The sequence below is a fragment of the Electrophorus electricus genome, chromosome 10 (assembly GCF_041902795.1).
Source record: "Electrophorus electricus isolate QZ-2024a chromosome 10, ASM4190279v1, whole genome shotgun sequence".
Taxonomy (NCBI): Eukaryota; Metazoa; Chordata; class Actinopteri; order Gymnotiformes; family Gymnotidae; genus Electrophorus; species Electrophorus electricus.
The window spans coordinates 6087788-6104438 of NC_137506.1; the positions used below are offsets into that span (position 1 = coordinate 6087788).

The 16651-nt window shown below is 42.2% G+C and overlaps 2 protein-coding genes across 2 annotated transcripts; both read right to left on the minus strand.

Moving 5' to 3' along the window:
• Positions 1–4962: 4962 nt before the first annotated feature.
• Positions 4963–8372, minus strand: LOC145659392 (eukaryotic translation initiation factor 4 gamma 3-like; the record flags this gene model as incomplete). The annotated part of the gene is made up of 6 exons (XM_081721912.1): positions 4963–5019; positions 5857–6054; positions 7229–7381; positions 7507–7626; positions 7720–7844; positions 8042–8372. Coding segments are annotated over 6 exons (984 nt in total), but the record flags the coding sequence as incomplete, so codon positions are not given.
• A 669-nt stretch (positions 8373–9041) lies between these two features.
• LOC145659393 (eukaryotic translation initiation factor 4 gamma 3-like) lies at positions 9042–16242 on the minus strand. The gene is made up of 5 exons (XM_081721913.1): positions 16228–16242; positions 10248–10412; positions 9826–9940; positions 9563–9669; positions 9042–9479 (listed from the first exon to the last, which is right to left on the minus strand). Exons 1-5 carry the CDS (start codon positions 16240–16242, stop codon positions 9246–9248), a joined length of 636 nt encoding a protein of 211 aa, XP_081578039.1. The 3' UTR covers positions 9042–9245.
• Between the last annotated feature and the right edge of the window lie 409 nt (positions 16243–16651).

Consider the following 16651-nt stretch of genomic DNA (forward strand, 5'->3'; position numbering starts at 1 on the left):
CAATGAAACAATGAACAGCCATGACCAAGGCACACAAGAGGGTTTAAGTACATGAAATTCACAAAACTAGACATGAAGGACAGGTGTAAGCAATCAATGTGAGGACAAAACAAAACTATGGAATGGAACAAAACACAAGACATGGAACAAAACAAATTACATGGAAGGGACTGATCGTGACACTTGCCCAGTGAATTTAAATGAAAGAAGTTACACCGAGTTGAGATTTTATTTATTTTTATTTTATGTAACACTAAACAAGTTTGATAATTAAACAAGTTTGCCGTGTTGTCCATTTGGTTGGAAACCAAAACACTGTCTAACTGGCATATTGATCCCCTTTTTCTGATCAAGCTCGTCCATTCTCACTCTCTACTGGAGAGGAGGTCACTGGTACCAGAGTCTCTGCTTCATCTGCACAGACTGCAGCATGCTTTGCCAGACTGAAAAATCTGTTATGTCTTTAAGTTTCTTTTTAAGAAATGTATCAATTTTGTGTTGGTGTGGGCTATAATCAAATGCAATCTTTTCTACTGTATACATGTTAACTAGCCACAGATGAAAAAGCTTGTACAAGAAAATGATTAAATAAAGGCAAAATCTTTAAAAAGTGGTCTTGATATGTGACACAAATCAACAGAACAATCATTTGCATTATATTGTCACAAATTTAAAAATTATGACAATATTCAATAATGTCATTTATCAGCCCAAGTTAAATTGGTGACCAGGTGAATTAATTTACTTTACCTAGCAGATAGTTAACACAGTGATAATCATGTAGTGTAAGCAGGATAGGTGACATGAATTTGATGTGATGAAACTATATTGAGGTTTCTGTAGCTTGTCACCCCTGAATAATGATAAATCGGCTTATAGAAGGAAAGTGATTGTTGTTTGGTGCTGCACACTTAAGATGAGTTAAAACTTTTTGTTTTGTTTTAGCCATTTGACAGTTTTTCAGTGTCAGGTCTGCCCTCATTCATCAACCTGGATGCACCACCAGCTATAACCGCCAAAGATCCTCTGAATTCTAACCGTTTCCAGAACTGCTTCAGAGGTGAGTCTACCTATTAGTCTACAGTCATTACCCAGGCCTAAACCCCTATCTTTGTGGAGTCTTGCCATCCTTTCATTGTGGGCATTTCTGAAACTTTTTTTCCCGGTGTTTTGTTTGCTACCTGTTTTTTTTGTCTCTGTCTGCTTTTGATTTTAGACTTGCTTCATTTTAGTACTGTTGCTGTCTCCAATTATTTCCTGACCCTTTTGGTCTGTGCCTCTGCTGGCGTTTTGCTGAGGGTTTGTATTAATAATAGGTTCTATACCATTAGGTCTAGTGGGTTTGTATTAATAATAGGTTCTGTACCATTAGGTCTAGTGGGTTTGTATTAATAATAGGTTCTGTACCATTAGGTCTAGCGAGTTTGTATTATCTACATGAGGGATAATGTTTGTCTCTGAAAATGTATTATCAGTATGTGCCTAACGCTCCTCTCTATTCCAAAGATGATCCGATTTCCATAATTCTCGTATTGCATAAAACATTTATTTCCATTAAATGTTTTAGCATTCAGGTGGTTGTTTTTCTTTGCAACAGTTATTGGCGTGAAATCTACTGTGCCATATACTCAAGATACAATGTCAAACGAGTCCGCACATCAGGTGTTGAACCCATTCGTAGTATTTTTCTGCTTATCTAATATGCCAATATTTTCTCGTAACCATCCCACCAAGTCCTAAAAACACTGAAACCTAAATGCTTAGTAACTACAGTAAAGCTTGTGTCACTGTCTTAATTTATATTCTGCATTAGTTCATCAAATGGTTATTTATTGAGAGTGAGTCTGTATTTTTTAATTGAAAAAAATAAAACTTTGTCAGAACTAAACAGATTTGTTGTCTGGTTTGAAGGCGGTGGTTGTGCTATTTTTCTGGCCTTTCTGCCCTTCCAACTAGTTTCTGTACCCAGTCATTCCATCAAGGGAGGTGTGTTGCTATTGAAATGTCTAATTTCCTTTATCTGTTGAATTCATAACATACATTAGAATTACATTTATTATAGCTGCAGGTGGCAATTAAGGGGTCCATTCATTTTATCACAGCTGCACAACTTGGTTGCTGATCACATCCCACATTAAGTTCACCAGCCTCTGTGGTTGGTTTTGAGGTTTTGTTTCCAGGAATGTTGTATTTTAAATCTAATCTCTCAATTTTCTCTGCTGAATTGCTTTATATAAATATATTTTTTTCTGATTTGACATGAGTAAGAAATATAGTTCCCCCAGAAGGTCAGTTCACCCCAAATGTACTTGCATTCACAGTATGTTCATATACACCATTGAAGTTTGGTGATAATCTAACACTCTATGGCTAAGTTTTATGCAATTAATTAAGAAAAATCCTGCTCTTGGGGATTGACAGTTAAATACACATATTTTTGAGCATTATTTACGAGAAGATCTGCATTTTTTACATTTAAAGGGTATCTCTAGATCAAAAGGTCACTGACTTGTTTGAAAGGTACATTTGACAAACTAATTTAGGTATCAAAAACAGGCTAAAAAAAGGTTTACGAAACGTATTGAATTTATTTGTGGAATGGTCACAAAGTATTGTACCACATTTCTCATGCACAATTTGAACACAATGGGATTGACTCATTTTTCTGTTTTTAAATACCTTTTCATATGTCAGAGGGGCTCTATTGGCAAAAATGTCCTATAATTGCCATGCTAGCTCAAAGTCCATAAATCGGTACTCATGTCAAGTTTCATAAGAATTACTCAAAGAAGTATTAATTTTTTTCAGCTGTTTTGAATGAATCAGTACACCTTGGAAGGATTGATATGTATGTAGGGGCCATATACCATACAAATATCAACATGTTTCAGTCTCATCAACATTTTGATACCAAATTTGTGAAGATTGGAGAAAGGTCCTACGACTAGTGTTACAGTTCATCAGCAACATACAAAGCAGTAGGATATTTAAATTCAAAGTAATTTCTACAAGAATCAATGTTATAGCAGTCCACTGAAGCCAGTTCTATGATTAGCCAATTACCTGAAAAACATTAGCCAATGTTTGAGTCATCCTTAGGAATCTTCCAGCTTGCTTACAGAAGCAGTATGCAAAATTTCATCTTGATCAGAAGAACAGTTGTTGAGAAACAGTTATTTGCATATTATAATGCCCCATATTGACAAAACTGCTACATTTGGTAAGCTACCTCAAAGTCAATACTGGTATAAGTCTTTTAAATTTCATGAAATCTGAACATGTCTTTCAGGAGTGACAGCTAGTTAAAGTTAAAGCCTGACCTTTGTACTACTACTTTGTACTACTATTAGACTGGAATAGGACAGCTGTATTTTTTATGTCAGGTTTTTGTTTAAATAATTATTGAGATTCCGACTCAGATTCAGATTCAAATATTTTGACACAAATTTCACTCAGATTGTGTGAAAATCCTAGGACTGGTATGAAATTAGCAAAAACAAACAAACAAACAAACAAAAAAAGTTAAATCTAATGGGCAGAGCCTATCTGAATTCAGGAGAAGCCAAGGAAGAATAAAATAAAAATAAATAATAATATTTCTATATTCATCTCTGCCTTTTGTTTGGAACATCTGCAAATGTTACATTTAGTTTTAACTGCAGTTCATAAAGGAAAAAGCAAAAATACATTAGAGTCAGAACTTTTGTTTCTTTGTCACACAGTTTTATTATTGTTTTGAATTATTGTATTGTCTTTTAGCACACGTTGGCAAATGTGTCCATCCTCCTGTCAATTGTCCTTGGACCTGTCCTCGGCCTCACACAGCCAGGTGAAAAAGGCTGTCACGGATTTGAGGGCCACACCTTTGCCTCTTGTTTTGCTTGGACAGCAGCTGCTGGTGCACCTTCCTCTGCTCCTCCTGCTCCTCAAGTTTGGCCTCCTTATGGATTTGCTCGATGGTCTTGGGCCCGTGGTCAGCTCGCCGCGACACCCAGTTATGCTAGAAAAGCAAAATCAGCAGATGCATTCTTTTGCATCACCATGCGCTGGAATGGCAAACACAAACACACAAACACAGGCAGAGTCTCTAACCAGTCAAGGTCGATGACGTCCCGGAGCAGGAACCGAATGCGTGAGGAAGCCCTCCTCTCCTTCATTGTCTTTTCTATATATTTAAAGTAGTGATCCATTTTTGGCTGGGAGAGAGAGAGTGTAAGAGAAACGTCGACAAATTTCAGGTATTCTTCCCCTTTCGATTCGATCAGGTGTGCTCTCAGCTGAACTCATGTCGCAAGACGTTTATGACTCTTATGTAAACCCTGCTGCCTTGCACGTTGGTCAGTGCTGTAAAGCAGTTCACTGCCACTGTGGGTGTAGCTGTGCTGTCATCAGCTGCACTTGGCTTTGGGGAATCCAGGGTGCAGCAGCAGGAGGCGGCAAACGTGGAGGAGGCTGTGAGAGCAAAACCTTCTAACAGCTGACCAGTCCTGAATAAAAGCCTTTCATTTTGTCAGCTGCAGTAGGAGCAGAGCTAACAACCACACTGACAACTTCACTAAACAACATGAACTTGGACACTTTTAAAATCATTGCCAAGGCCTAATAATACACTGATATCAGCGCAGCATGCTAGTCGCACTATAGATGATGATCCTAATTAGTTGGCTACCCTGTAGTCAGAGTGCAGGCAACAGGCAAGCAACAGAAAACACTGACAGCAAAACTTTTATAGACAACATTTCAACATGCTTGTTTTTTGGTTAAAAGCGTGCATGGAGAAAAAAATATACAATAAAAAAGACCAGGAAAATGAAACACAAATAACTGTCACACTAGGTGGTGACTGAACTGTCAACATTACAACTGTTGTTCCTACCAGAGACAAAATGGACAGTCAAGATACAATATTCAAAACATCTTCATTCAGTTTTGTTGTGTAAAGTACTTGCTGTGAAAAACACATCATGGACAAAATCCGGAAAAATGTGCACAGACGCTGCACTGCAGACTAGCACTCATCTACACATGCACCGAAAACCTTTACATGACATATTAAAGATAATCCGATGCAAGTGCTGAGCATCTGCTGAGAATATTAAATCAATCCAGACCAGGCCCGCGGCCTGCTTACCCTGGCCTTCTCCAAGTCCAGGTCTTTGCCGATGGCTGTGAGGAAGTGGCACAGATGCTCCAGGCTCTCCTCGTTGTGGTTCATGAATAATTTGACCACGCAGTCGTGCATGATGGCCTCCGACAGCATGCGCAGCTTGAACAGCTCCCCGATGAACTTGATGTTGCCGATGGACCTCCTGTGGGCCTTGTCCTTCGCCTCCTCCAGATCCTCCTCCAGCCTCTCCCGCTCGCTGGCCTTGCGAGGAGTAACCAGAACAAAGACAAAAGCAAGAAACAGCGCGTTTGGACCCGATAACGACCTGGCCGCCTCCCAGCACTGCTGCCGATTTCAGTCCCCTTTCTCCTGATCTGTGGGTTGGTGAGTCGGGTAAACTAGACAGGAGTGCTGCTTACTGAAGTGGCCGCTTCCAGCTGGTGCCGCAGCTTCTCCAAAACATCATTGTTGACCTTGTCCTTCTCAAACTCCTTCTGACAGCGGTTCAGCAGCAGCTTTTGGAAACTCACAGTGCTGGTGGGCTTGTCTGCCATGGGCACTTTTAACTACACAGGAAAGACATGTAGGAGAAACACTTGGGTATAAGATAGTGTTGAGAGTTCTGTTACTAAACAGAAGCTGATTAAAGCTCCATGTCCGTTTAGAGTGGTTCAAACAGAGTTCACTTCTGTGTGGCATTTGCTTTTGTAGGGAACTTCAGCAGCAATGTATGGGAACATGTTACTCACCATAGCCAGGCAGCTGCACATATTGCCATAGGCCATAGAGAAGCTGGGCTCATCGATGGCTTTTTCAAAAACCAGGTCAACCACGCCTTTGAGGCGCTCCTCCGTGTCGATGGTGAGGTCCATCACCTGCTTCATCAGCTGGTTAAACATCTGTGGTGTCAGTTTGTTCAAGATACTGCGCACCTTCTGGAAAAGCTCCTGGAGAGGAAAACAGACTACCAACTAAGCTTTCCATTACAAAGAACCCAATCTTTTGTTAAATTCAGCAGTTCTTCCACATAATGACTAACTCCTCACTTTCACCAAATATTTACTCTGCCATTTGGAACTTTGTCATGAACAAAAATCACTCAGCTTTACTATATAGACCGATAAAGGCATCATACATCAATCACACTTTCCGAAAAGCGTAGCACCGGCAGCAAACAGTTTATCAAATCTTATCAACTAAAACCCCTCATGTGCTCCAAATTCAAATTAAAAGAAAACCCATTAGAACTACCTACAAGAATTTCAGATTTAATCAACATATAACTCCTACAAACAAAATAATATATACATAATAACCAAATCTGATCCAATAATAACCCTACCGACCAGACAATGCAATGAAGATCTGTCAATCTCTCCCAATGCTGAATTGCGCACAAATTTGCAAGAATATTTTAAACACAACCACTGGGCGCTAACCTATAATATATACAAGATCATCCACAGAATACACTACTGTTCACACATAACACCGTAGATAACTATGCATGCCATATGGCACAGTACACCCATAAAACATTTTTGGCAGGAAGCTGCCAACCTTTTATCACACTCTCTAAATATCCTTCGGTCCTCATCTCCCGCAGTGTCTGCTAGGAGACACATCAGCAATCACTGGGACAGAGAGGGCCTCCAAAGCATACACCATTAATCCAAGAAAACCATACTTCTGAACTGACAAACAAGAAAGCACCATTACTCACTAGAGAAACTTACTACTGAATTGCAATGGCAAAAGTTTTATGCATGCATCAAAAACAAAACTACTCTTTTTTAACTCAAGTCTGAACACCTCACTTCAATAATCTACAATACTCTCTCACCAAAATCAACACCACAATCAACAAAAGGAACAACAAGCACACAAGATCTGGCCCTCAGTATCATCACACCCCCTGTTTACACTAGAAACCAATGTCCCCCTGCATAGCTACATTCGTGCACACTCCCCACACCCACCCAATTAAACAACGACTCTATAATTTAAATATCCAATTCTTGAAGAGCATATCGCAAAAAAAAATAAGTAGCTTTCAAGCCAACCATAACAGGCTGTGACTCTGAAATCTGAAAACAGGGCATGGCGGAGTGAGGTGCTGACCTGAGTTTTCTGGGTCTCGGGGTTCTGGGTGTTCTCCCTTTTCCTGCCAGGTTTCCAGGCATTCTCGGCCTTCTTCAGCTGCACCTCGTCGTTCATGGACACGTTGGTGATGATCTTGCGGGGAGACGGCTGTCTCGGGCCTACACTGAGCAGCTGAAGCAACGAATGGGTGCTCTTTATTATGGGCGGTAACAATGTCACAAAGACCTCGGTCACATAAGATGACCAGGCGCTCATTAATTTGTGACAGAAGAGAAGGGACGAGCGGAGAGACCCACCGGTGCACCCCTGCCTCCAGGAATTGCCCTGCTGAAGTCTGCAGAGGCTGGGTTGAAGCCTGGGTCTCTGGCGATAAGGCGAGGGTCCACCTGCTGCAGGGGCAGCTTGTTTTGTTTGATCTAGAAAACAACAGAGTCAAGTCGAAGTCCATCAGCCCCTCTCCATGGAATGGTTTTAAAGGTCCCCTAAGGCCAATGTTTTAGCAGGCTAACCTTGTCCAGTACCACATCAGAGATGGGAGGAAGCCCCTCTGGCTTCTGCATGCAGGCAGGCATGAACTGGAAGGCCGAAAGGAAGTCTCTATCATACTGCCTCTTCCCATCCTTCAGCTCTGGCTCTGCATGCAGAGAGGGGTACAGTGAGCACCTGGAGAGAGGAATCACCTCTCTGTCAGGACACTGGGCCTGCCCCACAGGAGTGTCCTCTTTTGGCTTCTTCCAGGTGTTGGATAAACTAATAGCTGTAAAACATAACAAATCAGTCTGGTGTCTTTTTAGTGTTCTAACATAGCATGTCATGCATGTGGTTATTTACCTTGACTCAAGCTTTGCCTAAGCTTGGACTGTAAGATGGGCCCCACTTTATCCTCCAGCAAGACCTCTGGATCCTTCCCAGTCTCTTTCAGCTCTGCCCCAGTGGAGGCTCCACAGGCCTGGACTGCCTCTATAACAGCCTGGCCTGGGAGAGTGAGGCCTGAAGGAGCAGCAGTGCTGGAAGGCAATGAGGGCGTCAGCGTGCCTGAGGCAACCGCCTCTCCGGCTGCTGGACTTGCAACCTTCGCCAGACAGTGGGCCTCCAGGGCCAGGCCGACACTGACATTCCCCTGCTCTGCTACCTGGCTGTTCAGCTGCTGGGATTTGAGGTATAAAATGTGAGGATAATGAGGGTGTGGACATAAAAACTAGCAAAAGACAGAAAAGATGGAGAGAGAGAGAGAGAGAGAGAGAGAGAGAGAGAGAGAGAGAGATACTGCACACACATGCAGAAGAAGGGGAATGGCAACGAGGGTGGGGGGGTGAGCACAGCACAGCACAGCACAGCACAGCATAATTAGAGAAGTGAGTAGAGCAAGAGGCAAAGAGAGAGAGAGAGAGGAAATGAGAAAGCACAAGAGGGCAAAAGATCCAGCTGCAAAGGCACAAAATGTGTGTGTGTGTGGAGGGTGAAGACACAAAGACAGCAAGAGACAGCAGACAAGCATGGGGTGCTTAAATAAATGGGCAGGAGAAATAGAGAAAGAGAGGAAAGAGGAACACTGTTAACATTTAGGGAAAGAGGACACAAAGTAAGTGCAACAGCGCAGTAGTGAGTGTTCCCTTTACAGAGAGGCCTTTCCTCAGAGGAGCTGAGGTGCTCAGGGTTTGGCTGAATCCTTCTTACAGGGCCTTTATGTGGGCTGTCTGTGTAGAGGGAACACGAGGGAAGATCAGGAGGATTCGAGTGGCTGTGAGGGAGAACTAAGATGGAGGCAGACGAAAGAATAGGCACGGCAAGTCGGAACATCAAAACACATCTGAGAAGCCTTCTGAAATCAGAACAGCCACAATCACACAAGCTACTGGAACAAGTCAAATATGACAGAGGAGGGTCAACGGTGCGACCGAATCACTGAAGAAGGAAGAGAGAATGGCCGGAAATCAAACTACACCATCAGATTTTGTTGCTGATTGTATGATGCTTTTAACAGGACAAGACAATGAAAGCCAGCCAAACAACCAAACAATCAGCTCAGAGCTCATTATGAGGGAGGACTAGATGAGAGAGTACTTTGACCTGTGGAGTGGATCACGCGAAGCAGCAGTCTGCAGCCGATCAGGGGCTCGGGCTGTGGGACTGAATGGCTTACCTGTGGAGCAGTAAGGGTAGTGCAGGGACGTCCCACTGGTGGGCTTGTGTTCTGGCTAATGCCTACTCCTGACATGATCTCCTCTGTGATATCCTTGCCATCCTGGTTAGGGTCTCGGATACGGATCTTAGCAAACAGCAAGTTATTGCATCTATTAAGTCAAGCTACAATTAAATTAATTTCACCTCTGAGGCATGGGGAATACTCACTGTTTTCTTTACCCTCTTAGTGGGTGGAGGCTGCTGAGCTGTATGCACTATTATGGATGGAGATTTGGTGTATATGGTCTGGCCAGGATAGTATGAAGGCCCTGCCACTAGTGGTGACCAAAAAAAGCACTTGTTTCAGTAAGAGAGCAAAAGAAAAAACAGTTTCAGCAAGCGGGAATACCCAGAAGAAAGGTCTCTTTATCGGTGAGAGCACGCATGTGTGTTTCCCAGGTGGGGGTAGAGAAAGGGAAGTCCAAACTCACCATATGCTAGTGGGCAGTCTGCAGGAAAGAGCCCAGGGTAGAATGTACTGGGTCCTGTGGGCTGGACGGAGTACTGCTGGGGATGTCCCACGTAGGGAAGGCCACTGTGGCGATACTGAGAATGAAACAGAACAGCAGAGGTAAAGGGCCTAGCACCAGACATGGCCATTCATATAGGACACTCCTAAAAGAGATATTCGAAGCAGTAAACAAACAAAAAATACAAAAACATTTAGTTTTTACACTGAAAAAAAAACTAAACTAGAACTTCTCATTTCTGCTTCCAAGATAAAACATATTTTTATCTACACATATTAGGAGCAGTTTATTTATTGCTGGCCAACCTGTTTATAGACAGATTTTCAACCCATTTGCTACACTGTGTACATATTTGCACAGGCGCTTTTCTCTGCTCTGGGTACCTGGGGCACGTAATACTGGAGTACGTAGTACTGGGTGGTCTGGGATGAGGTGAAGGGCATGGGCGTCAGGAACATCATGATGGGCTGGCTGGACACGGGTCGAATGGAAGGGCTGTTACTTGGAATGGCAGGCTGGGCTGTCTGCATCTGAGGGATCTGGAAAAGCTGGGAGAGGAGAGGAGTGGAGAGTGAGGGTCACAGAGCAGCGTGGCGTATGCCACAGCAGCCGGCTCAGACGCTCGGAGTGAAGACTTTAGTCAAGAGTTGAGTCGTGGACTCTACAGCAGTTGTACTGGGAATGTTGAGGAGATATATACATAAAAAAAAAAAGTTTAATATTTTCAAGGGATTTTGAATGTCCTATTATGCTAGGCATGCAAGATACAAAAAGAAAACCTTTTAAGAGTCTGTTTCACATGCATGGCACTAATACAAGGGTGAATGAACTAGCATGAAAAATTAAACAATTACAATGACGGATGCAGCTAATTAGCCATGATTGCAGGAGAGGGGATATATATGTAAAAGACAACTAATCTTGAATGTAAATTTGTACTGATAACCTGAGTCTATCAAAGCCAATGCTGACAAAATATGACATGAGCTAGAATTCAGAATGTGACAAACCCCCATCCCAGTTGGCTTTGATGCTCAGAATGGGAACATAGTGAGGGAATTCCTTCTACATGAGAAACAGTAAAATGAGCCTAAGAGGTGATTCTCACATACTGTCTCCCACCGAGCTGTTGCCATCTTAACATTTTCTGGACATAAAATCCTCCCTCCAGCAGTTATGCAGGCAGGCAGAAATGAACCTTTGTATGGGCTCCTGGGTAATGGAGCAGCCATACCATGTCCAAAACAGATTATTAAAAAGCACTGGAGTCCAAAGGAAATAAAGAGAAACAGACTAAAAAAGACTAAACATAAAAGACTAAACAGAGGTGCTGGCATCCTCCGAACTGGGGAGCAGAGTGGAGCGCAGGTGCACCACTGAGCTACTGGAATGTCTTTCAATGCATTTTTTGAAGACTGCAAAATTACCTGAATGGATCTCAATCCTCCCTTGAATATTGAAGCAGGAACGAGAGAGAAGCTAGTGGAAGAACGCACTAATGGGTGTGGAGGGTCAGAGAGACTGTAACACGCTCACATACACTGGCACACACAATTTAAACAAATCTTTAAACAAATTTAAACCAAACCAAGTTTTTTTTTTTTTTTTTTAAATGACGGAATTGAACACTGTTGTTACAGTGGAATTGTGAGGTCAGAGGCAGAGCAAATGTGTTCCACTAACCTTCCTGGCCCTTTAAGTGCACTACTGCAGATAGACTGAAAACAAATTTCACCTAAATAAAATCACACTGTAACAATGAAAACATAAACACAGACAAGCACTGAATGAGTGGTAAAGGGCATTAAAGCCTAAGTATTACATGGAGATCACCGCTCACATTTTCAATTCTTTCCTTTGATAAAACAACTCACATTAACAGCCAAGGCACTGCACTGGCTTTCTAAAAGGAGATGACAGATGGCACTATCAATTAGCTTCACTCAAAAATGGGAGAAAACAAGGAATGCAGCATGTTATGCGCTCGTGCACATAGTTCGGTCACACGTCTCTGCTATGGTCTTCCAACGTACACTGCCCTTGATATGAGGCAATATGGCCACCTACTGTAAGCTCAACCTTGGGTCACGATATCATGCAGAGCCTTCATAATACCCTATGCTTCTGTGCATGTGCTAGTCAGATTCAAGCTCAAATATCGTCTCTCTCAGCTAGCACAGCCCGACCTCATCTGTCTACAAAACTTCCAAGAGGTCTCCGGTACACTAGACAAATGTTGCTGTTTTGTATTCACAGAGAACATTTATCCAAGTATGTGTACAGGTCAAAAAGTTGGGATGCGGCTGGGAGGCAGGAATCCATCTGCCTCTGAGATTGATGTGTGAGTTGGGGAGGGGAGTGCAGTGGCTAGAACACTAAACTTGGCGAGGTTTTACCACAGGCACACAGAGGAGCATGCAGCATACAGTGGGAGGTGCTGCGCTGCGGAGGCAGACATTAGCTGCTGGTGGGCAGGACGAGAGAGCAAACTGGGGGTGGAGGAGGGTGGGGGGAGCCAGGCAGAGACTGTGGGGGCAGGATGTGTGCAGACGCATGTCACATGCTGCAGGAATCTGGACCATGTTGCTGACAAGTTCATTGAATGTTTTGAAGCCAACTACAGCACATGCATGTTTGTGTTGTATCTGGGCTTGGTGGAGTAGGGTCAAGGAAGATTTATTTTTAGCTGAAGATGTCTATCAATAGCAACACACTTAACTGCAGATAAGCATATTTACTGCTAAACTTTGGCTGACATCTCAAGTGAGGTGCACTTCATACAGAATGAATACAAGAGTTAATTTACTGTCTTGTGCAGTTCAATATGACAAGCTCATGGTTCATTGCAGGTGGAGCCACCGTTCTTGTTGACTGAAAACCTTAAGAAGCAGAAGCAACAGTCCTATTCCAAGCTAGAGAAAAAAGGCACAGGACTCTCACACAGCAGACTCTGAAATGGAGGATCTCTCACATTAAGGTATGGCTATGCAGCCTTGAATTTTTACCTCCAGACATTCTTGTGCGGTTCCTAGATTTTTCCCACATTCCAGTCCTTTTCTCAAGTACACTTTAAATAGAAAATAAAGATATAGACGCAGTAATTAATTGAAGGGAATAGCCAGTGCCATCTTTATTCTGAGCTCATTGTTGCATACAGACGAGGTATTGTCCACAGAATGTCTAACAGTCTCAGGTGGGTTCAATCTTTATACATTTTCATCAAGTTACAAAACCATTTTTTATTAAAATTGTATCTTTAGGTGGTATCCTGGTCTCAATCCCGGACTTGCCACAGAGGCCATATTTGTTCATTCTCACTTCCTGCTTACTTCCGAAGCCTAATTTGGTCTTTTACAATTCCTGCCATCATATTATTACATTAATAATTTCATTTTATTACCTCACTTGAGTACACCTCTGGCTGGATATTGAACCACTTGGTTGTAATCCTAAATGAATCATGATTGATGCAATCAAAGGATCACTGCTTGAAGCCAAGCAAAAAAGTTAGATTTTTCACATTCACAGACATGAAGAACCAGCAGGACGAACCAAGACTGATGTGAACTGTGTGGGAAATTAGACTTTGCACATACTGTAGAACAAAACCGCTTTGATGAAGTTGTAAGCAAAGAGGCATTAAGAACATAAGCCTGTGTAAATCCTGATAAGCAATTGTAGTTCAGAAGTGTTTGAATATGTGTATTGTTTGTTTGTATTTTCACAGGCCAAAAACAAGTACTGATTAGCAAGATTTACTACCTCCCAGTACAACATTTCTTTTTACTGCCTGATTAGATGTTGATGGAAGTCAAAAGGCCAACAGAAGCAACAGCCATCTGGTGGTTGCTTCCAGACTACCAGATCAGCTTGATATTCTCTATTGCCTCTCTCTGGCAGAATACCCACCAGGTCATTCCACATTTGCATAGTTTTGGTGATGCTCTTTGCTTTGGCTTCAATGTCACTTTGGTGGGCTTCTTTGGGTGGGATGATTCCCCCGCTGAGAGTGTGCGGGCTGTTGTGGAGAGAGGATGTGTCTCCAGAGTCACATCCAGACCCACATATGGCCACCGCAACCAGAAAAGCACAGGTGAGGAAGGCAAGGCTTCTGAGAGCTACCAGCCAAGCAGGTGTGGACAGAAAAGAGGTGCTCTGTAGCAAAGAGAAAGGAAGCTGATTGCTTGGTATGTAAAAGGAGAGAAACCTGGAAGCTGGTGTGGATAGTATGAAACCCACCAAAAATGAAAACAACAGCTTCATTTGGAAAAAAAAAACAAAAAACCCAACAAAATGCAGCAAGAGAGAACAGGTCTTTGCTTATCTTAGATAAATCAGTGTTTGATATAATCAATGCTTAAAAAAGCATGGTAGCCAGGAACAAAAAAGGAACCAAAAGTATTCAAGGTAAAATGTGCAGTGTATTGGCTCAGTCATTTCAACTGTTCCCCATTTTTTTTATATCAATTTTCATCTCTGACAAGGAAGATGTGGAGGGGAACCTGGGAGCCTGTTGGACAGGGTAATGAACTGGATTGCAGGCTCAAACACTGTATGCACTTATATGCACTTGAAGGACAGTGTACCAGTTCCGTGTAAGCCTTTTTTTCTATCGTCACTTTGTATCAACCGGGAAGGAGCAACTGTCATTCACACCCAACAGGAATGCAGCTTGTTGTGACCTTGAGAATTCTTGGCTATGGAATCGCCAAAAAGTATCTTAAGCACTTCAGCACCATTCTAAGACAACCACTGACAATAATTACTCACCTTAATGAATGCTTTGTCCGCATCTTGGCTGCATCTGAGCTGGTGGTTGAAAAGCAGGGCTCGCAGCTGTCGGTTCTGGTGCTGGATGTCATACTGCTCAGCGGTCTGACAGGCACGCACAACTCATAGGTCTGTTCAAGGTGGCGCTTGTACACCTCAATTTCCATCGTAATTGTCCTGTACAACCATTAAAAATTTGACAGAAGTTAAAAAACAGCACCATTTAACAGTTTAACCATTTAAAGGTCTGAACTGTCAAACTGCGTTTCCGTCAGGCAGATAAATAGTTTGACGCCGTTTGGTGAAACTTATGCAGCCATAAGAATGATTTGATCGCCGATACCTTTAGACATCATGGAATAAAAGAGGCTTATTTTAGCTGATGTGTACGTGGAGTTGTTTGGGGGCAGCTATGAGCTGGAAGCTAAGCGTTGGTTCAGTGGCTTCTAGCATGGACTAGCTACGATCATAATTCTGCTACAAAATGTATAAATGAAGAAATATACAATTATTTACAGCATTACAGCATTTACAGTATTAAAAGCGTGATTTAATGGGATGAATAGTTAACTAGCTAACGTTAGCTATCCTAGCTTGATGGCTATCTTTGCTCACTAACGGTTACTGCATCTTAGGGCTAACTTTATGCTGCACTTCGCCCCCTAGCGGGCCCGCGGGAGAATCCACACTGGCATACTCAAATAAATCACTATCACATCCAATATTCTTAAAGTACAGTGCATATTAGCTACATAACTGTTCCAATAAATGCGTATTACCATGCTATTCATTAATTTTCCTGTATGTGCACAACTGTAGACCGGGGGTTCTTTAACGTAATCCTCTTCGCCATTAGCTTAGCTAGCTAATAAAGCTAAACTAGTTAGCCAGCCTAGCTAACTAACTGATATGTTTCAATGTGGAGACGCAGTAAGAGTGTCTCCAATAATTTGAGTTTGTTTTCAGTCGGTACGTACACTCAAACAGTGTCATACAGTTATAATAAATCAGCAGAAGCTGTTATTAAAATAATTTTCTGCGTCCTTTTGAGGTCTTACCTTGACATTGGTGAAGCTGAGCAGTGGTAACCTACATACGATTCGCATTAAAGAAATTGAATACAAAAAAAACATCTTTCTACGGTCAACCGAGAAGTCCATGTCTTTGTGAAATTTATTCTACAGTTTATTTTTTGTAGAAATTTATTCTACAAAAATTGTAGAAAATTGTAGAATTCTACAAAAATTGTAGAAATTTATTCTACAATTTATTCTACAGTAGTAATTTAATACTACTTGCTTTGGAAAAAGCAAACACTTCATGCCAAACTTAAAGTGTGCACGGCACAGTAATTGCTGTAGAAGACACATACATGTATTTTCACAATACACAGGCTGTTTATGTCTGTTCAGTACATATACATCATAAAATCAAACACAATGGGTCGTGTGTTGTTTGCTATTTGTTTATTTTTAAAGAACTGTACATGCGGGCGTTTTCATAATCTTCATGGAGAGGTGTCCGTTTTAAAATCAGGTGCGGGACTCGAATTTCCTCCGTTGTTCCAGGCGACCAGGGTGCGGTTCTGCTCACAAATCTCTGCACCATGTAGGTACCAGTCAAAATACGTGGTTGAAGATACCGTGAAGTTGTTGGTTTTTGACGGTACTGATGGAAAGGTCAACATGGCACCCGGAATAATGGCGTTTTCCTCCACAGGTGTTCTTATTAGGCCTCTTGGAGTATTAATTGTAGAAGTGCCTGATCTTCGTGCTGCGAACCTCCAGCTTTGGTCACGTTCTGCCCAGAAATCTATCCGCTTCAAGATTGGTCTAATGGGCCAGTCATTGCTCATCCTCCGCCGCTCTTGTTCAGTCGGCAGAGGGTGGATTTTCGTCCTGCTCTGTCTCTGTCCCATTGTCAAATGCGCTTACACTTGCTGAACTTGAATCTTATTAATTCTGATGTCAGCAGGGGTAACATTTCAGAACTGTTGTCAGTGTAGATCATTTGAATA